This window comes from Neopsephotus bourkii, unplaced genomic scaffold, assembly GCF_033783945.1.
Source record: "Neopsephotus bourkii isolate Nb327-2 ecotype Australia unplaced genomic scaffold, CSIRO-AGI_Nbou_v1 NB_1765, whole genome shotgun sequence".
In the NCBI taxonomy this organism is placed as follows: Eukaryota; Metazoa; Chordata; class Aves; order Psittaciformes; family Psittacidae; genus Neopsephotus; species Neopsephotus bourkii.
Window position 1 is genome coordinate 12,187,378 of NW_026902239.1, and position 22,961 is coordinate 12,210,338.

Below are 22,961 nucleotides of genomic sequence, written 5' to 3' on the forward strand. Positions count from 1 at the left end.
TAATTGTCTTAATAGAAGTAATATATAGCATATTTCATTAGCCAGCTGTTTAACTGTGAACACTTCCCCTCCTATGAATTAATTGGTGCAGTTATAGTACTTTGCATATGTTGGTAAAGTCTGTTATGGGATAAAGACTTTAAGTACCTCACTGTGGGGAACTGCAGGTTCTGATGTAGCTCACTGATGCTTGATGTTGTGTAGGTTACAGACAGTATGGCTCTCCTGACACAGGAGGGGAGAGTTGTTTTCAAATGATACGGTTTCTAAGCTTAATTTCGAAAGTACAAGTTCTTTAGTCCTTGCTATAATGTAGATACATTATGATGGGTGTATCTTGCAGGCATGATGTGTTTCTCTGAAACACAAAAATATAATGGGCTTTTAAGACGTGTAATTACACATAGGTGTGACTTAGCTAATACCATCATGAATTTGGCAATTATGGTGACACTATTGTTAAGCTAAGGGAAGAGTAATTCAGTGGGATGATGATGGAAGAAAGGGTAATGACAACTGGTGGTTCTGACCTTGGGGGAAGAAAAAGCATCCTTATCACTTCATACAAATTAAATATAGTAGAGCTTTTCTATAGCTGAGGATTTCATGCCGAACTTTGAAATGACATTTTATTTGTCCTAAACCCAGGCCCTGAAAGCAGCTTTTGAAGACAAGGACTGCTTTGATCTTGCTGGCATTCTGTGAGCAATATGTGTGAAGAGTGTGTTTGATAAACTGAGGTATTCTTTAGGCTTGTTATGAGCAGAAGTTGCTTTTTCTCACAAGTGCACACTAAAAATAATTAACTTTAGAGAAAGGATAAACATATGTAAACTGAAATATTTCCATTTCAAGCCAAAGCTACATACTTGCCTCTGACCATTGCAAAGTTGTTTCAACACAGCCATATAATGTTTTGATTCCCTTTTTATTTGCCACTTTAGCTTTTACCATGTTGTCTTGGCAAGTAATAAACATTATTGTGGATTTTTTTATAGTTTACTCCAACTACAAAGAATTTAGTGACAATAACATCTATTTGAAAAGGCGAAGTGAGAAGTCATCAGTTGTTGTCTGCATAGCATTCTTAATAGCTTAATTTCATTAAGTGTACAGTTATTTCTAGAGTAATCAAGTAAATTCTTACAGCTAAATGTCTGTTTGCATCATATCTGTGCATCAGCAAAACAAGGCATACTCCTATGCTGATGTGACTTCTGCTCTGAGTACTAATCCTTTTCCCATACCTGGTAAAAGTAGGCCCCAAGTAAGTGCTGTTAAGTTTTAATACTTCAACCTTTAAAGTTTCAGATTACTGTTAATGATAAAGCTAAAATAGAGCTTTATCCACCTACCCTAGTAGTGTGGAAGTGGCAAAACCCCAGTTTTGTCGTTTTTTTTCACAGCACCCTGCTACCAGCCCCCCAACCCAGAAGCTATTCCTCTTCAAGCCTTCTGTACTTATTTTAAAACTAATGAGCATTGCCATACTAGCTGAGAGCTCTTTCTAGAAGTGTTTTCTGCACTTCAGTGAGTGTTACTAAAGGGCTTTTTTAATTACCTGCAACTGTCTTTCATGTGCAGTGTTGCCAGTTTAATAATATTGTAACTCGTGGGCATAGTATAATTAGTCTCTGCAAGTGGAAAAAAAAGGAGCTTTTCTGGAGGGGAAAAGGGAGGCATTTAATAAATACTCAAATCTGCAAAGGAAAAGCACTATAATTTAGCAAGATCCCATTCCTCCCACTTCGAATGGATTTTCATACTTTCTTGTATGGAGAATTGAGGTGTATGAAGATTTTTAAAGCATGCCAAAATTCATATTCAAAACTATCTTGCAATGTACAAAAATATTTTTAAACTGTAAGATTATTAATATAGCTCTAGAAAATTACTTGTATGTGTATTTAAACGGTATGTTGCTTTAAATTGAAAAGCTTCAACCTGTCTCCCCAGTCCCCACTATCTTGTTTTTCTTCACTTTTGCTGCTGCATTCCTTCAAAATTTAGATTTTGGTATGTGGTCTTAACTTTGGAAGTAAGCCCGACATCCTTCCCAACTAAATAGTAACTTGTCTAAAGAATAACATTCACAGATATGTGGATGAATGATTCAACATAGCGTTTGTGAGACAAGGTCAAGCTACACAACTACTTTTTTTTTTTTCAAAGAAGCTGTTCGGTAGGAAGACGAGTTGATTGCCTTTTCAGACTTCCAAAAAGCATTTTCCAGGGTTATTACTTGTCTTGTGGAGCGATTCTTTGCTGCTGAGGCCATGCTCTCAAATTGCTTATCACAGTTCTGGAAAATCAAGTGACCAGAGTGACTGACAGTTTGGCAGCACTAACAAGTTACTTGAGGTAGCTACGACAATGTCAAACTGCAAGCAGTTTCATGAACCCAGAAGGATTCCCCACCAGATGATAATTGCACTTTGAAATAGCAAATGAGGTCCTAAAATACCTAAATTTAAACTGGCACATAATGGCACAGGAGATACAATTCTAAGTTAAAGCACAGAACTGGGCAGACTTGAACTCAAAAAAAGTAGCAAAGGTTGAAAACCCATAAAGAGTTGCATAGGTGGAATGAGCTAGGATTTATTGTTCCTTGTCAGGAACTATACCCTTTGTAAGGGGTGGAAATACCAAAACAGTAGGCAGCATGTTCAAAAAAACAAAATAATGTAGCTTGTAATGAAACATGTAGATAAACTGTGTGGGTGCCAGAAGCAATGGAGGAAAATTTCATCGAGCTCCATTAAATGCAGGCACCAGAGCTGGCTCCAAAATGCACAGATGTACAGAATCATAGAATCAGAAAATATCTTGAGTTGGAAGGGACCCATAAGGATCATCAAGTCCAACTCCTTTCTCTGTGCAGGAGCATAGTTATCTATAATATGTTAAATACGTAAATAACAATAATATATAAAATACACTAAAACATATATAATATAAACAATATAAGAATAAAGATTAGGGAAGGATTCTAGAAATCCCACAACATTGTTTCATATTACACATATGAAAAGCTAGATCTTTAAAAACATTGAAATTGTCTTCTCCCACTCTTACCAGCTGGTAACAGTGACTGAAATTAAATATGTTAGGGTTTCTGAGGGTTTGCCAGTACTTAAGTAAGGTTTCCATGTTTTGGAATAGCATACTTTAATAATTAATCACTCCTGACGCTTTAAATTGCTAATGATATTGGATAAGAGACTTTTCAGTGAACTTCAGATAAAGGAAAACATTGTTTTGCAATCTTAATCAGCTTTTGAAACAGTGCTGTAAGAAAACTACAGTTCAAATAAATATGTTACCTTTGTCAAACCTGTATGTGTCCTTGAATATACTGAGAATAACATAGTTCAGTTGTTCACGTCCAATGTATATACAGTTGAGGAAAACTGATTTCTTATAGTTGCATATTTATAGTTTCTTATAGTTGCATATTTAATGTTACAAAGTGTCTGTTCATACTCCCCATGTTAAGAAAATCCGAATTGTTCTTAATGGACAGATTAAGAAAACATCGTGACAGTTTATGTTTCTGTATTTTTGGCTGGAATCTTGAGTCTGAAACTATAAACTGGAGGAAGATTCTATAGAATACATGTGCTTTGACTGAGCTTCCTCAACTTACAATAACTGGAAGATGACAAAATAGTTTTGCCTCACTGGCTGAAAACAGTGACGAACCTAAGATCATCAGGGTGATACTGAGTGCAATTGAAATACAGCTATGTATAAAAAGTAACCCTAAAGAGTAGTTCTTCTGACAATAATAGAGGAAATAATTTTTTTAACATTTTCACTTTAATTTAAGGAATATCTGTTATTATTTGTATGTGCTGAATTTTTATCACAGTAAAGAAATTACAAATACAGATGTCCTTTATTAACTTTCATTAACTAACGTATCAGAAACACAGAAATGTAACATTTTCTGGAAGAAAACCCAGTATTCTATTCAGCTTGTGCAGTCATGCAAGAACAAGAAATCCTAGTTTATTACACTTGTTGGATGGTGAGCTATCATAGGTGAGGGAGCTAATGTATTGTATGACCTGAGGCCACTTCATAGTTCATCTTTCCTTATCTTCCAGTTTTGCTGTACATGTTGCCACAGTTTCCTTCCATCAGAATATGACACAGAGTCAGAAAAAGAAAAGAATTTGAATTCGAGGAGAGTAAAGGGCCTGCCTTCCATCCAGTTATAGACAGTGCACAGGGACACGTCTGAAACTTTCCTCCATGTACTGTTCTTTATGAAATGCTTGTAGTCCACAAATCTTCGTCTGTTTCACATACATGCATCCCTATTACGTCTGTGTGTATATATATTATATTTGATGGAGGGGAATATGGATATTCTGGAGAACCAAGCCCCACACTTGGTAAACAAGGGATGGGAACAAAATAGTAAACAAACTATAAACGGTACCAACATGCACTCACTCTGGCATCCTGGCAGTATTCTATTACAGAATCTTTTGGCCAAAATATCATAGAATCATAGAATGGTTTCAGTTGGAAGGGACCTCAAAGGTCATCTTGTTCCAAACCTTCTGCCACAGGCAGGGACACCTCCTCAAAGCCCTTTCCAACCTGGCCTAAAACACTGCCAGGGATGGGGCACCCACAGCTTCTCTGGGCAACCTTTTCCAGTGTCTCACCACCCTCACAGTAAAGAGTATCCTAATGTCTAATATCCTAATATCTAGTATTCTAATATCTTCCTAGTATCTAACCTAAACCTACCCTCTGTCAGATTAAAGCCATTCCCCCTTGTTCTGTTCCTCCATGCTCTTATAAAAAGTCTCTCTGCAGATTTCTGGGAAGCCCCCTTTAGGCACTGGAAGCTGCTTTAAGGTCTCCCCCAAGCTTTCTCTTCTCCAGGCTGAACAAGCCCAACTCTCTCAGCTTGTCTCCATGGGAGAGATGTTCTAGCCCTTTGATTGTCTCTGTGCCTTCCTCTGGACTCACTCTAGCAGGTCCATGTCTCTCTTGTGTTGGGATTCCCAGAGCTGAGGTCTCACTAGAGCAGAGCAGAGGAGCAGGATCACCAGCCTCTACCTGCTGGTTACACTAGTTTTGCTGCAGCCTCGCATAGTTGGCTTTCTAAGCCGCAAGCACACACTGCTGTCTCATGTTGAGCTTCTCATCAACCAAGAAGCCATGTCTAAAAACCCGGGCTAGACAAAAGCTTTTTTTGGCCCATCCTCCAGATATTTTGGCCATAAGCCAGTTGTGGTTCTTAAACCATATGGCCACATATGCTCAGTCACAGAGCTGTGCTAATAAGCTTGTCATCCACAGCAGTTCTCCCTGCAGTGACACTGTGGAAACACATACAAAGTTACCCATCCTCTGATCACTTTTGTTTTTCATTCTGCTCTTCCCGCCTGCCCTGAAGCACTACTCCATTCTGTAATGTAATCTCCTCTTATTTCTGTACACATACCTTTGTATTTTTAGATATTAAAAAGCATGCTGTTTAAATGGTCCCACTCTGCATTATCCAGAAGTGATCTAGAATGCTCTGTGCTTTGTATCATGCTATTCTGAAACGTCAGTCATCTTAGTTAATCATCCCCAAATCATTTTAGCAGTAGGTTCTTTTGTTCTTTTGGGTTTTTTGTTTATTTATTTTCTTTTCCTCCAGATCATTGCTGAAGATTTCAAGTGTTAAATGGGAAAGGATGCTCTGTAGATGCTGCTTGATAGTCCACTTGAAGTTTTATGCTGACTGATTTCTTTTGCTTTCTCTTCAGTTAACTAGCTTGTGGGCAATTTTACATATTCTACATGAATCACTCACGTGGAATAAATGGTGCTGTTAGTAAAGGAGAGAGAGAAAAACAGAAGCAGGTTTAACAAAGGAAGTAAAATTGAACATATCTAAGTTCTTGGTCTGAAGGTTTTGGTACGGACTAATAATGTTTCACTTTGGTGGGCTTGTACATTTATCTATCTCTCTTATCAAAATTACTCACTTCAGGCTTATGTTTTAAGAATTTCAAGTACAAGCTTTTCTTGCATGGAGTTACTAACATCTCGAAAGCCTTTGTAGTACTGCTCTTGAGCATATATCCTTCAGCAGTTTTCCACCATTGCTCTCACTTTCTTATGAGCTCAGGAAAAATACAAGTTACTTTGCCAAGCTTAAGGGAAAGTTCTTCCTTTAACATGAGAGAAGAGCTTGGCTCTGGAAAGATATGGTATCCTTCTTATCAAAGTATGCTGCAGTTTTATTAGTGGAATATCTGGGGAAAAACATACAGATTACTTCATTCAGAGAAAGGATTTTATAAGCAATTAGCAGCTGCTAAAAAGAAGTGTATTGGGATGTTGTGTTGTGGCATGGTAATCAAAGTTAAGGCTGTGAATGACTAGTTGCCCACTTGAATGTTTATATACCCAATTTTTAATTGGATTAAACGAAATTAGATTCTGAAATTAGAATTAATTAAATTAATTAGTTCTAACTGAAAAGCCTTCTGTTGGAAAGTAAATCTCTGATTTTTCATGTATTTCAGGTAACATTCAAGGAGCAACAATAGTGGATGCCCTTGATACACTATATATAATGGAAATGAAAGAAGAATTCAAGGAAGCCAAGGAATGGGTTGAAAAAAACTTAGATTTCAATGTGGTAAGTAGTGCTGCTGATTAACATTTAATGCTCTGTTTAATCTCCACGGGTCAGTTGAGGACTGTGTACTAATATTGCAAGCATGATACTAGGCTACAGAATTTAGATCACTGATAGATAAAACGAGGCAGGAAGCAGAAATATGATAAAGTTACTACTCTGCTTCTACATGCAGTTTTCCAGTATGAGAAATTTAGATAGATAGGAGGCAATGACCTGAACTAAAGGAAAGAAAAAGAAATAGAGTATTTACCATTGTAAAGAAGCTTTTCAGTTCTTTTGAATAGAAGAATCAGGACACTTCAAGCATTAATTTTTTAGTTATGTAAACGCTTTACATTTTCGCTTTGTGAAACCTTCTACAAATTAGACTTGCATTTAGAGAAAGCTACACACCATGCATACCATTTAAGTTGTGTATTCTAGTAAAGCTGAACCCCAAGAGTTAGGCTGAACTGTTGGCACAAACTGAGCTGCGTTAGTCTTATGAGACACCGACTGTCATCTACAAATCATTCTCTTAACTGGTAAATATGCATCTGAGAGCAAAGTTCATTATTAAAGTTTTGTCCTAGAAAGGCTCTGAGCAAGCCAGAACCTCTGTAAAACTTTGATTAAACTGGTGAATTGTTTTTAATTTGTAGGCTAGAGTAATTATTGGAATTCCTCAATACAGAGAGCTAGTGGAATACGTTTACTGACAGGTATAGTGAAGTAGGAAAGGGTTGTAGGCACAGTATACCGAGCACTTAAAAGCTCTTGTAGTTGACATGCATAATGGCAGAAACACCTTCTGAAAACAAAGTACTCCTTCTAATATGTTATGCAGAAAAAGTCAGGACTAATTAGCTTCTTTTACATGCTTGAGAATTAATTACCATTTTAAGAAGGAGGAGTTAATAAGAGTGGGTATTATAGTTTATATAAGCAGCAATTTAGTGTGTTAATAATGTAAATACAGGATGTTAAAGTGTGCTTCCAAGTAGTGTCAGGTATACATGCTAACTTTATCTTGTGCATAAGGTGGATTATTTTTTTCCTAAAGGAATCTTTTTAATATTAAATTCCTGTCTTATCAGCTTAGTATTATTAATGTGTTTCAAAATGTAAGAACAAAACACAATAGAAAATAGCAAACTCCACTTTAACGAAGAGCTGAGCTCCACTTGGAGGAACATTATAAAATGCAGTAGAGTGATTTAGATGAATAACACTAAAATCTTTGGGCTTACGTAAATCTTGCTGTGCTTTGCACTGGTAACTTCTAGGTATTGTCTACAATGTTAGCTCCTCTTATTAATTTAGGTACTTTTAAAAATTATATGGCACTTATTTTTCTCAGTAATGCTTAAAAGCTGTGAAGTCTTTCAAAGTGTCTGAAAATCTGTGTTGTTAGTCGGTGAGTGTAGCAATCCAGCAGGTCTACTAAAACTACTTTTACATAGGTGTGCTTAAGGAGTAATACCTTCCTCCTGGTATTCCTGTAAAAAGCTGCCTTGAGTTCAACACTTCACAAAATTATTTTCATAATACTTTATAATCGTATAGAATATTACATTGTTATCACTAATGAGTAGATGAATTTTCCTAAAGCAAAGTGAGGAAATGAAAATAAATAACCTTAACACCAACTTTAATAATTGATGTCAGTTTGTTTAGTGGCTGAATTGTTTGAAGCTGTTCAACTAAACTCTTTTTTGGTTTTCCCCCTTAAAATATGAGTTCCAGTTTCAAATGCTGCTTTTTATATGTATTTTATAGCTTTAAGTTTGAAATTACTTAACACAAAGGACAACAGGGTCCACTTGTTTGTGTTTACGCATTTATCAGGCATTACTTGACATTTTATGTATTAATGTTTCATACAGTCTTACTTGTTCCTGTTTTAGAAATTTTTCCTCCATGAAAGTGAATTAGGTTTTAGAAGCTGACAGACTGACGTGGCCTTAAGTGTTATTTCTTGCGAGTAGTATAAAACATGCTTCTCTTTGACGTTTTTGGTCATTTCCTGGGGAGTGACTGCTTAATCAGCTTCTGAGCAAGCGTGCTTGCCCTTTATTTTTGTACATAGGATTATTTCCATTTTATCTTAAAACTATGCTTTTTAAATAATAAATTTTCTTTAAGCTGTTCTTTACAAAAAATAGATGTGACTGTATTATGTATCAGAATCTTTTCTTTTTATATTCTACACCAGTGTAGCTGGGTAAAGCAAGTTGTCCTCTAGAAGTTTGTAATAGGTCAGATACTCATTGTACATGTTGAACCATTTGGCCAGCACTTGATCATTCCCATCACCCAATCATGAAAGTTTCTAAATGTCACTTTGTAAAGTAAGCACTAGTTTAGCCGTATAAAAGGATTTATGGAATAAAGGTGACTTAATGGGAAATTCCGTAATCTCTTCACATGTTAAGATTTTAATCCCCCAATTCAGTGAATTAGTTGTCAGGGCTACTCTTTTTTACCTTTCTAAAACAAGCAGACTGTTCTGATTTTGAAGGAAAATTCTAGAAAAGTAAGTAAACACTACCTTTCTCGGCAAATTTGTGAATCTTTATAATCTTGTGAGTGGACTTGTTTGGAAACTTCACCTTTTGAAGTATATTACACTGAAGTATATTACACTTTATTATAGCTGGAGCTGGTAGCCCTGTGGTTTTATAACTGGGATATCCACACTGGAATGCTTGGAATTTTTTCCAACTAAAACAGCTAAAACTAATTTTTTCCAAACTAAACTATTTTTTCCAAAGTAAAACATAACTGCTGAAATTCCTTGTATTTGATACATTGCTGTCGTTTCAGCCAAACTGTGTAATCTTTCAGGAATTAAGTTCCATTTTCTGATTCTGTCAATACTGTAAGAGATTTAGAAACACTCATACCTTTTGAAAGAGTTGACATTTGCATTGGCTAAATCCATGGTCTTTGTATCATGGATGTGTGACCTGTTTTCCATTAAATCACTTCATCCCTGTGGGGGGTGTGTCTTTGCTCTTCAGTTAATATAGCTGACAATTTGGGCTGACTTCCCCGAACATGCTGCTGCCCACACAACCTTTGCACAGTGCTCCTGCATGGCCCTGCGTAAAGCTGCACTGGGCTGGGTTCTATATCCGTACGTTGCAGCAGAGGAAAAAAGGAGCCAGTCTTTCATGGGATCACTAGGGATCTTGGCTGTTTCCTAGCTACAACTACGCACATCTGAGTGTTGCTCTGGTTTTATTTTTTCATTATTTGCTTTAGAACCTGCACACACACAGAGCATTCATAGCTTTCTGAAAGGGCTTCTGTACCAACACCCAACTTTAGCATCACACTGGGGAGGAAAAAGGTATTGGGCCCTGCAATGCAAGGGGTGAACCACACTGAATTCATACTCAGTAAGAGAAACTGAAAGAGGGATTTTAATGAAATGGATGAAGGGATCAGGAGTTGAGGAGCAGTAGTGCAGGAGCTGAGCTGTGGGGCAAAGCAGTAGGGTTGTCATTTATTAAGTGCTGGAATTGATTGTTCTTCACATCTACACCCAGACAGGCCCCAACATCTTTAGGATAACACTGATGGATCTGTCCTCATCTTACTCAGCCCTGCCAAGCTCCTTCCCCTCAAAAGGAGAGTCTTGCCCATACAGCATACTGTGAATAATCCTTGGCCTATGTGGCATCCTAAAGCATGCCTGAACATTGGCTGGAACAAGAAGGATGCAAACCAGACCAGAGTGTGCTAACAATTTAATGATATGTGAGATGGTGCTTGAATTCATTCTCTAACCCACTGATAAGCTGTCTGATGTGGGTGTAGTCAGGTAGAACCAGAATGGGAACGAGGTATGGAGCGGGAAGCCATGCATTTATTGGGAGAAGAGGAAAATTGTTTATTTTAAGATACCTCAAGGTGAATCCGTATTCAGACAAAAATAATCTTCCTGTTGATTACTAGTGGATTTGTTTGCCTCATCACTCTCTATTTTATATCAAAATGAAGGATGGCAGGAAGTTATGATTGCTTAGTCAGACACAAGTGGCAGAACATTTGTTCAATAGCTCTATCTATGTGGATATAATTTGGTTGACTTCAGTTGACATTTTGTGAGAGCATTGACTCATGGTGCGTTGTCTGTCTCATCACAGATAACTTCCCTTGTTAACTGCACAGGGTGGATCAGTCTAGGAAAGAGCTGCTCTTGTGCTGTGGAAGAGTATAAAGAGCAGCTCATTATTTGCTCTCAAAGACAGGTAGTAAATTAATTGAGGAACTGCATAAAGAGAAGGGAATGAGTAAGACAGCAAGGCTACTTTCATTCTTGTGTCCTGCCAGCACTCTTAAGCAAATCTGTTTTCAGAGACCAGTCAGTTACTGTGTATAATTTTATAATCAACCCTGAAGCTTGAAGGCTTGCTTACCAGTTCTGATATTCATCTTTGTTCTTAGCTTTGCAAATTTGAGTGTCTCCTAAAGAAGCTTTGTGTGCAGTTTCATGCAATGTAGTTTAATGTGTAGAATGTCTTCTATTTTGGGAATGAAAAAAGAGTTGGAAAAGCATAGAAACTTGGAATTATGTTTATTTCTGCTGCCATGTATAGATTAACATATCCTTTTTCCAAGATCCCAGAATAGCAAATAGTATTTGAATGTAATAATTAATGCTTCCGGCATATATCTTTGCTTCAACTCTATCTGTGCTTAGGTAGTCAGTAACAAGATAGAACTTTTAGAATTCAGATTGTTTATTTCAAACTTCAGAATTTGAGGATTTAAATCATACTAATCTCAAACTATAGGTGTTATGATTGACTTGTAATTATATTTAACAGCCCATAACCTAATGTTCTGGCTTGGAGGAAGATGTTTTTCTCGTGCTTTATTTTTGGTGCTTTTTCTCTTTGTGAGAAAATCAGAAAGTTTCCTTATGCAACAATTTGCAACAGAAGAGCTTTCCTGTTTAAAAAAAACCAAACAAACAAAAACCAAACAAACCGCTAAAACAACAACAAAAAAAAAGTGTGGGATGTATGAGTAAATAGACTTCAAATAAATGTTTAATGGGTCTGTGAGGAAGATTAAGGAAGCCAGAAGCTGAAAATGGTTCTTCAGCTTATAGAACTGCTTATTTACTAGTTTGCTAGATAACTTGTTTTATTACACTCAAAATAGAATCATAGAAACATAGAATAGTTAAGGTTGGAAAGGACCTTAAGATCATCTAGTTCCAACCCCCCTGCCATGGGCAGGGACACCTCACACTAAACCATCTCACCCAAGACTTCCTCCAACCTGGCCTTGAAAATGTCAGACTTCAAAGTGACACTTGCAATAAAATGGTGGCTAAAACTGCTCCCCTTGGCTAGAGGAACTGAGTATTTTAGCAAGCTACCACTAAATGACACTTAATTTGTGGAATATGAACGAAACTTTGTTTCCCCACAGTTGCAAGTAATTGAAATGCAGTAGCTTTAAGTGATCTATCCTAGTGATCTTCGTGTCTCTGTCATATTTCCTGGACTGCTTGAAAATGCTAAGATTTGTTGTTGTTTCCAGCCTTTTTGCTTCAACAGGGAAATATTATTATTTAATATTAATTATGTTGTATTATGTTTTATTATGTTAATTTATCTATAAACTATTATATATATTTAATCATTATTATGTTCAATAATATGTTTAACATTATTAATATTATTATATAATAATAATTATGTATCTCTCTCACTTGAAATGCAGGCCCTTTGTGTCCATTTTTTACTCTAAAATTATATACATTATTTAGCATTGTTCAGTGTAGGGTCCCTGGTGTTTTCTTGCACAGTTTATTAACCTGCAGGATATGGGCTGTTTATAGTGGCACAGTACTTTCTGTTACAGATCTGAAGGAAAAAAAAAATATAAAGAATCTGTAATAAAGAAGACTGAAACATAATTTGGTGGGATTTGTGGCCTTATTTGGGTCTTTATAAAAACTAACAGAGTAAGCTGTTTATCAAATATAAATTAAGTTGAGTTGATTGCTGTGAACATATTCATTCACATAAAAAGCACACAGTATTTTCTCCAACTGAATCACAAATGGCAGAGCAGGTACCGGTGCTTGATGAGTGCCAGGTGAAAGCTGATACTAGATAAATGCAATTGAGTTGTATTTCAAATGCTGGACTTGTAAATGAGGGTGACTTCCCATGAGAAAACATAGACAAATTATTTTGGCCTTGATCTACAAATCTGTGGAGAAGAAGACTTTCAGGAAAGAGATGTGTTAAGGAAATTGTCCAGAAGGATGTGAATACTGATCTGATTTTTTTGAAAGCTAAAGGCATCCATAAGGAGAAGGGCTTCAGAAGAGCCCATCTGACAGTAGTTTTGTTGTCTGAACAGTGCTTTCAACATTAAGTTCAGCCACAGCTGTTTGAAGCTTCAGTAGCTTACCAGTTATAGACTGAATCTTATGGTTTATGGAAGGGTGAGATGCAGCTGATATTAGATTGACCTGTCATAGGTTTGCAAATGAAATGCAGAAGCAGAGTAACGTGAACTATCTCTTGGAACTTCTGCTATTCTGCGTTTGGTAATATCTGTTGCTTTTTGAAGATGGGTCTTCCTAAGGTACAGACAACTACTCTTTTTTTAAAAGGAGTTAGTTTGATAGCTTTACTAGTTAAACTGCAACTTCTTGAGTGTTTCTAAGCTATGGTTCTTCTCTTGGTTAAAACCCCCTCATTTTAATATTTCTCCTTGTCAAGTCAAAATGGGGTAACACTCAACTGTTTTGTCATTTTAGCATAGAGACTTACTTGTGTGCAGCTGGATCTGAGGGCAAAATAAAAAATAACATTGCTTACTTAGGATTTGACTGCTGAGTAGAAATATACAGACTTCTTTGTGCAAACTGTGTGTGGTTGCTGATTAAAAATATGAAAAGAGGGTAATGATCAAGGTGTGGTGTCTTAAATGCATAATACAAAAAATTATTAAAAATCGAGCCAGAAAGAAGGGTTAAGTTGGTGTAGCAGAAATCAGCTACTTCTAGGAACAGTTCACTTTTCCTACCGTATCACTTCTTCACGACTTCCATGTAGAGGTGAATGTCTCTTTGACATGAAACTATAAAACTTCCTTAACTGTTTTAACTTCTTTAACTGTTTTGCAAATAGCTATAATTCCTATGCTTTCTGAGAATACTACTAGCCTAAAATAATGAGCTTAAGTATAACTATGTAGCATATAGCTTTCAAATGTACCATTAATGAAATGTCTATTTCATTAATTGCATCTGCTTCAGCGGCTTGTATGAGGAGTTCAGAATGAGATGAGGATTTTGACCAAAGGTTTAGAGATGTGTGCAAGTGAAGTATTGGAAATCTGATAACATTAAAGCAATGATCATCTTCAAGAAATGTCCCAAAAGACCACCACTTCAGCAAATGTTCAGGATTACAGTGCCATTAATCTTTGTGATTCAACAGTAAAATCTTCACATTACCTCAAAGTCTTCTTTTTGTCCATATTTGATTTTCAGAAGCAGGTGACGGTGCATACATACTGAGCTTTTCTTAAAAGGCCTTCGTATTCCTTGACAGATAGGACTGGTTTGTGAGTTAAGTAGTCATATTAATCCGGAAAGGCAAAATGTAAGGTTTGGAGACAAAATATTCAGCTCATATATCACTCAACTTACTTTGAGCAATTGAAAATCAAAAAAGCAGTTTAATTCAGTCCTCACAGGAAACACAAGTGTCTGTGTTTTGAGATAGATAGTGCCTCGATCTGCACTGCTCGGTACAACAAACCTAGTGTCTGTCATCGGTAAAGACTAGGCCAGTACGGGAAAGGATGTCACTGCAGTACTGAAAGATCATCTGCTCCCTAGTGAATACACATCATGATTACATTTTTGTCATGAACGTGTAACTGACTCATTCTAGCGTTACCTCTCATTTTACAATAACCTGCATTTACACTGAAGGAGGAAAGCTCTTGATACAACATTCTGATCAAGAACTCCTACAGTGTCTGAGAAGAGATGGCGTGTGGTGTGAGGTAGTGTGGGACATATGACCTTAGACCACTTCGTGTTTTTGAGTGCTGAGTCATCTACAGGGAAGTGCTGTGGATGTGTGGATTTAGAGAAAGCCCAAGTGGAAGAGATTGAAAGTTAAACAGGATGAAGACAATGGAGAGGTTATTTTGTTAACACGAGGAAGAAAAGAAAATACTTTAAAATGCCCTTAAATTAACTTATGTTGTCTTTCCCTATATCTTATGTTTTGCTGTTTACAGCTGTTATAGCTTAAGCCTACATCTATATAAAAAAGACAAAAGAGGCAAACAAAATGTTACAGACCATACAGAAAAGTATCAGGGAATAAAACTATGTTTGTTTATTTCAACAGAATGCTGAAATTTCAGTATTTGAAGTGAACATTCGTTTTGTTGGTGGACTACTTTCAGCTTACTATCTTTCAGGAGAAGAGGTAAGAGATTTCCACATGGTTTATCTTAATTAAACTTGTTTTGAACTTTGAAAATGGCTTGTACAGCAGAAATCTGTCCAGTGGGTTTTCTTGCTTCTATTACTGTTGTTTTATGTAAGTATTAAAGCTATTACTTCATGTAAACGTTAAAAGTTTTTATTTTTTTTTGTTTCTGAGTTGAAACCATACCCAGTACATTCTTACTGGACCTTGTGCTGGACTGTGTAATTATGGAGTTCCTATGCCACGGTAGTGGTAGATTTTGCTCATCAGGTTCTTGCTTCACAAATTGGTTTTGACCATATCCTTTAACTCCTATGAACTGTACTTCTGTTGGCCATCCTGAAGCTGAAGCTTCAACTCACATGGAAAAGGCATGTTAAGAATGAAAACATAACTGGTAAACCTATACATGTGAATGTCTTTAAAGAATCAATATCCCATTGATCTCTATTGTCTGTCGTGTTTTCTGGAGAGGATGAAGAAGTAGCTTCATCTAAGCGCTTTGTCTAATGCGACTATTTCTGTGATGTATTTGGAGAAGGTTATACTAAGTCGTAGGTATTGTGATATTTTAAATTTTTAGCTTGATATTGAAGAGTCTTTAATCTTGCTAATTTAAATTCTTGTTCCTGTTTGTGGATTATAGTAGTGTTTTATTATAGGATTAACACAAGTTAATACTCTTTAACCTTAAGTTGAATTTATCATCAGATTTCTTTAAATCCAAAGCAATTACTGGTGGAAACTCCACAAAACCCTGAAGACATATAATTTTCTTTCATATGTAAATTTCCCCAATAGTGGGTAAAGCTCTGTTTTGAACCTGCCTAACTTGAATTCTATGGTGTCCATGTTGTTTTTTGTTAAAGTTTATCATTATGTTAAAGCTGTCTTAGAAGGCACTATTGGGTCATGTACCTGACAAAGCAGTTATGAGGAGGTAGTGTTCCTTTGACATTTTTACTTAAGTAGACTTACCTTTTTATTTCCCATAGTGCTGAGGGTAGGTGATGTTGATAAGACTTTAATGTTTTAAAATAAACAGGCTTCCTTATTGTATCTATCTTATAATTTTCTCTGGGAAGAGAATTGCACGTAGACACATTTAAAATTCACACTTAACAGTAATGACAGAATTTGGGAAGTGGTTGGTAGCTGACTTCTTGATCTTTACTAACTGCTGTTTTATTTAGTGTGCCATCACTGAGTCTTGAAGGAAATAGTTTGTCCCTCTACAGTAACTCAGCAACCAGAAGTAAGAATATCCAAGGGTGTCTAGATTTGAAAGCTGTTCCTTCTGCAATGAAATAGTGACACCTTTCACTGCAGATTTACTTCTTGCAAATAGGAGTGAATTTTTCCAGTATAACCTATTGCTACATTTTAATTAACTGATTCTGACAGAAGCAGAGGATGTTTGACAGACAACAAGCTGGTAAAGGACTGCACGTGAGCCTTTACATCAAGCAGCAGCTGTCTGATAAGAAATGCCTGAAGCATTTGTCATCTGTGTTTCATATGTATGTTGATGATTTATATCTTGTGTCTGTTAATAAGCAGTTTCACTTTCAATCAGTGCACATAGTTTCTCCTAAATAACACCTACTCATTGCTTCTTACCCATTCCCTCATTTTGTGATGAGTGGCAGTTTTACCACCACCTCTTGGACTAGACTGATAGCAACATCAGCGTTCAAATAAAACTCTTGTACAAATTAAATGAGGAAACATTTAAAACTGAAGAGTGTTTCACACAATGGTTAATTAAGTGGAACTCTTTGAAGTGAAATATCGGTGATACTGGATCCTGTTGTCCATTTTAAAAATGGACAGACTCATTAATGAAAGCAAAATGGGTTCATAAACACAAAGACAGCATATATGATTAAGGAGGGTCCTGAGCTCTTGTAGGCTGGGAAAGACACCATCCATGCTTGGTTTTCATACTCTTGGATAGACAGCTGCTGTCTATCCAAGACAGAGTGATGTTCCTAAACTAACAGTTGTCCTAGTGGCTTGATGAGTGCAACTCGGCATTCTCTGCCTTTATCAGATTTGGGGAAACTTCCCCATTTGTCTCCTAAGTCCAAGATACTGAAGCAATAGCCACTGCTCCACTGGGAAGAGAAGGATGCAGCCATTCTGAGGACAGAACAGCTGTGCAGCAGCATGAGTTTTCCTGTGTTGTGTCTGTCCTTCAGTGTTGCTGCTGCTGACAAGTGTAGAAAGGACCCAGAGCCCCAGAGGCTGGATGCCACCATAGAAAATATATCTTTAATCATTTATTAGTCCATTATATTAGTAGGCATTCTAAAGAGGTGGAGCAACTTGTATGCAGGCTGTTAGGAAGATTAAGCTTTCTCAGTTAAAAGCTCATTTAATTCTTTATCAAATTAACCATTTAAAAATCTTATATTTGCTGTGCTAACTTATCAATGTCCTAATTTAAAGGAGCTATGTTTCAGTAAAAGGAATGACGGAAATAATTATTGTTTGTACTTCTGAATTACATTTCCATGGGTAATGATCCAAAGCTGCAACACATTGTATGTTCCATAATTGTTTGTAAGTCTAACTAATCATGATTAGAGAATATTCTATCATAGAGTAGTTCCTAAGACATTCTGCTCACATAATAATTCATTTAGATAAGGGCACCAATGTGAATAATTCTAAAAATGAACAAATTTAATACTTTGCCTCTCAATACCTGTGTGTGGTGCTCACTTGCAAATAGAGCTATGAGATGCATTCTATTAAACTTCGTACAATTGCTGCCTTACTAGAATGAGTAAGTGCTAGAAGTGTCATATACTGTCACCTCTTTTTTACTGTTTTATGATTGCTAGCATAAGCTAGCAAGAATTACAGTCAAATGTCAAACTTCATTTATGAAATAGCTGCAAATACCAGAAAACTTGATTTCAAAATGAGTAACTGATTAAGGACTTCTCTTGGTTTTGTTTTGTTTTGTTTTTTCTAAGTCCCTCATAATAATATTGCATGTGAATGCTTCTCTGGTATTCTTCCATGAGTCAGCAGTTGTAAGGAGTTGTTAAAAATAAACCTGTCTCCTTTAAAACACTGCTAGTATTGATTTTGTTTGTTTGTATAAAAACATCTAGGGGAGCCTCTAATATGGCATGTTTAACCCATAGGAACAGGGCTAGATTGTTCAGCAAACTTTCTTGATAATTCATTAGTAGACATATGATTCCTTTTCTAAGGAACTTGGTATGCAACCTTTTTTTGTTTTGTACTGGAAATAAGATGTTTAGTAAGGGAGAGAATTGTTTTACAACTGCTTTGCTGTAGTTACTAGTCTAACATAAAATTCTGGTACACTGAGGGTCTAGAGTACTGCATGAAACAGGATTCTGCAGATGCAGATAATTGCTTAAAGCACACCCAAATGTAGTCATATAAGGAGATAAATTGTTAACTGTTGGAGGAGGACAACAGTGCATCCTCTAACAGCAGCTAAGACCTTTCTTTATGGATATGACAAACATGTGAGCACTGTAATGTTCATTGTTGGGAGATAATGATGTTGAGTGTCATGATAGTTGTATGACATTGCTTATAGGGAATATGAAAGCCAAACTACTGATGTGACTAGCTCTTCAGATTTACTGATAGTTGCTTCTTATAGATACTGCTAAAGCTGTGTAATGAGGGGACTGTTTCACTTGAACGTTGGTTCTGCAATCAGGGAATATATCACCTAGGCAGAAAGAGAAGGAGCTTTTAATAATTGTTGTTTGTATGAGTAGCAAAAAAAGTAAATCCAAAATGCCCTGAAGCAAATAAGGAGCATGTGAGTTTCAGATCTAGCTGGTAAGTTCTTGATTCCTTTGAAACATTTCCATTTTTTGAACGAGATGAATAATTTATTTTTTTTTTTCCACCAGAGTTCAAATATTTTGGATTTACCAGCTGTTCTTCCTGCATAATACAGCTTTCTCTTTTCTAGGACTCAAGATAGTTATCTTCAGTGGAGGAAGACAAAATAAATTTGATAATGATGTTCATATTGCCATTTCTCTCCATGGCATGAAGCAGAAATGAGACAGGTTTTTATTTTTTCACTCTGGCAGTATATCTTGTTTGAAGGAACATTTATCATGATTGGGATGAAGGAATAAAAAAAGGCACAACAAACTGTTCTTCATGATGATAAATGTTGGACTTTCGGATTTTCATCTGTTCTATTACTCTCTACCAACTGTTAATTAGAAGTACAAAGGAAAAAAAGGGGGGGGAGAGTGATGGCATATAACCTAATTAGCTTATATCTGCATTTAGAGTTGGAGTTACAGTACCACTGTTCAATGTCATATAGTGATCTTGGCCTGTTGTCTGACTTCAGAGCTAATCATTGCCCACTTAAAACAACCATCTGTCAGTGATGGTTGTGCTGTCTTATTAATGAGGAGCACATGTGAAATAATGATGCAGATGCTATTGATGTAGAGCTGCCTTTGCCAGGATGACCACAGAATATCACTGACTTCATTTAGTGCTAAGACATTCTCCAGAATTTAGCTGTAGCTACTTTTATCTGGCTTTCCATCTCTTATAGAGTTCTTCCTTCATACAGAATATTTATGTACCATAAATACAAAGAAAAAAGAATGTTTAGCAATATGGAATAATAAGAGTTTTTCACTTATACAAAGGTATTGGCCTATTTCTGCAAATCAGGAATGTAAGTTCTAGTACAGGTGCCTTGGGTATCTTATCTCACTCGTGTGAGAATTGACCACATGTTTTATCTCCCACTTCCTTTCACTTAACTTGACAGTAATTAACAAGAGGACTTTTCCTTTTATGTCTTGGAAGTTTGATTTCTAATGCTGTTTGAAACTCCAGGCATACTGTGTCAGCTTGATCACTTCTGTGTGTATGCTGCTTAGCTCCTTCTTAAGCATCTCCACAGACTGGCAGTAGTGTTTACTGTTTATTAGAAATTGAAAGACTGCAATTGCCTGTAGTTTCCTGCAGCCCTGTTTTCAGATTTTGGTACTCTTTGCCACCTACCATCCATCTGCTGCCACTTTAAATGATACATCACTACTTCACTGGTATCATGTGTTAGTTCTTTTAGAGCTCTGAAATTATCTTGATGATTTGTTTATTTTTTATTGTTTTATGGTTTCTTTTAATTTCTGTATTTCACAGAATCCTTGAGTCATTCAGCTTGGAATGGACCTCAAGAGGTCAGCTAGTCCAGCCTCAATACTGGGACAGAGCATTAGGCTTCTCCTTTTAATAATTTCCTTGCATGAGTGTTTGCCTAGGCTCTTCAAGACTGAACATTAGGGCAAATTTAGCTTTTCTGCAATGGCTTATTTCATACATTGCACTGTTTTACACAGAAGTCTCTTAATTGTTCCTCCTGGCTCTAACAGATACCATGTTTCTCTTTTTTTCAGTTTAGAAACTTGTTTTTCAAAGTTTACTTTTACCCTCACTTAATAGTTTTTTATTTAACTTGTCAGACATTTTCAGTTTCTGTATTTCTTAATTGGACATCATATACTTTTGCTTTTAATCACCTTCTTTGCAATCACACCAAAGGAAGATAGAAATCATCTGAACCTTTTGATTTGAGAATCCTGTGGCTCTGCACCTTATCTTTTGTCCTCCAAATAATCTAGCCTTTTACCCATTTGGCTGTTCTTTCTAAGTTCATTTCAGCTGGTCATCTTGATTCTCTTTCCAAACTTAAACATTACCAAAGCAAACCCTTTTTGTTTGTTTTTGGTTGGTTGGGTTTTTTTTATTTTTTAGAACAGCATGTTGGTGTATGTGGCCCTTGTTAGATGGTAATATGTCAAACTAAGTCGAGCTACTTCTTCCCTTGTATACCCTGACTTTCTGCAAAAAGCTGTCATTACAGTATATAAAAGCATAGTTTGTATCTGCTCTGATGTAGCACTTACCAGCCTACTCAGGGACAGAGAAGGATTTAAAATCTCTGTTTCCCACAATCACAGTCTGTAATCTCCATTAGTATTTCAGTCTCTTCACCACCTTTAATAGGTCTAATGCTCTTCTCTTTCCGTGCTAGCTGCATCAAAATGTACTACAGAATCTCTGTGGATTCAGATTCTGGACATAACCTAAACTCCTAAGATTTTCTTTGATGTAGAAGAGTTCTGCTGTTGAAAGCAGACTGCCCTTCAGTCTTCTATTTCTGTCTCTTAAGTTGCTGCAGTGCAATTATACTGTCACTGTTGATGAAACCTATCTCTGTGAAATAAGTTCCCTATACCCTAAAAGCCTCCAAGTTCCTAATGCTTCTGTCCTCTTTCTCTAGTGCTACTTGCTCAGCTGCTCTGTGCAATTCTGCCTCTCAAGATGAGATAATTCTATGAAAACATCAAAGGATGGTAATAGAGATGCTTATTTCCAGTCTTGCACTTAATCCAAATTTTGCTTCTTGGTTTTCCTTCTCTTTCCTCTCTGCATTGGAGTTACTGATACTACACAGACATACCACAACCAGGAACTCTTCTTACTCAGCTCTATAAGTACGTAAAGCCCTGTGGAGCCTCCACCACTGTACAGCAAGCATGCAATTAGCTACTATCACCAACAGTTTTTGTGCCTCATAATAACGTATACTAATGTCATAATAATGTCTACTAATGTATAGTGAAAATAGTGGCAATTTGCATTCATTCAGTGAGCTGCTGTCTGCTGGAGTTCAGCAGTGGGTATGTTTTAGATGTCTGTCATCAATATGAGTATTCACAGCAGGAGGACAGGGAGAAGCTATGGTGTTAACCTGCTCTAGCTGCCATAACGAAGCCTACCAAGAAACCAGGAACCAGAGCCCTTCTTTTGTTCTGAGAAACATGAGTTTAGAACTCTGACCTGTACATAACCATATTCTTCACTTTTAGTGGTTTTAAGTTTCCATAACTGAAAGAAGTTTGTTTAGAGAGATTTTTCAAAACAACAAAAAAATTATTTTGTCACATGGCAAATTTCTTGGACATGTTTTTTTGCATTCATGTATTGACTTTAGAAGTAACTAGACCAAAAATCTTTATTGCTCATTACATTAACAAAAAGTCCCTGCTCACCTCCAAACTACTGTAGCCTGATACTAAAGCTGGTAAACTGTTAGAAAGTAGAATGGATGATAATGAGAGCTAAGTAATATCTAATTGTGTTTGTAACAGCTGGTGTGTTTGACATGAGCTCATAAGCTATTTTATTAAGTAGAATTCAAGCAGCTGAGAGAGAGCTGGTTTGTTTGTTCTGAGGATTTGGCTCTCAACCAGCTCCTGCAGTTTCACTTGATTGTGGCTGTACAGCACAGTTGGAGAGGGCATGTTTACCAGATACACTAGTGTGGGTTCTTTCCTTTTGAGCAACAGCTCTAGAGAGACCCAGAAGAATTCTTTGTGTGGGGGTTAATATACTATACAGAAGACATGATATGCTATTCACAGTCTGTCCAGAGTCACTGTGCCTCCTCGAAGTTCAGTTTCTAAGACATTTGTCTCAGTATTCCATTCTGTCATTTTGCAGCAGCAAATGTAACTGCAATCATAAAGGAAAAATCATTAAAAGAGTAAAAACTTTGCCTAAAGAGTTGGGGGATTGTTCTGTTCTGCAAATTCAATAGAAAATGTACAAGATAGGGTTAAATACAGGGTTCTGTGGAGCCATTTACAAATAGTGTTAAGATTGTTGAAAGTATCCTAGCTATATTTAAAGAATAATATGTATAATTACATCTGAGAATTTGACTTATTCTGCAAAGGAAAGCCACATAAAAATGCCTCAGTCAGTGCTGACAGAGGGAGTAG

The 22,961-nt window shown here is 36.5% G+C and overlaps 1 protein-coding gene across 1 annotated transcript in view; it reads left to right on the top strand.

Moving 5' to 3' along the window:
• MAN1A1 (mannosidase alpha class 1A member 1) overlaps window positions 1-22,961 on the top strand; it is a 151,476-nt gene that overhangs the window by 41,388 nt on the left and 87,127 nt on the right. Inside the window, exons 3-4 of the mRNA XM_061378131.1 lie at window positions 6,546-6,661; window positions 15,052-15,132. Of these exons, the coding sequence (XP_061234115.1) occupies window positions 6,546-6,661; window positions 15,052-15,132 (197 nt within the window). The remainder of the gene's footprint in view (window positions 1-6,545; window positions 6,662-15,051; window positions 15,133-22,961) is intronic.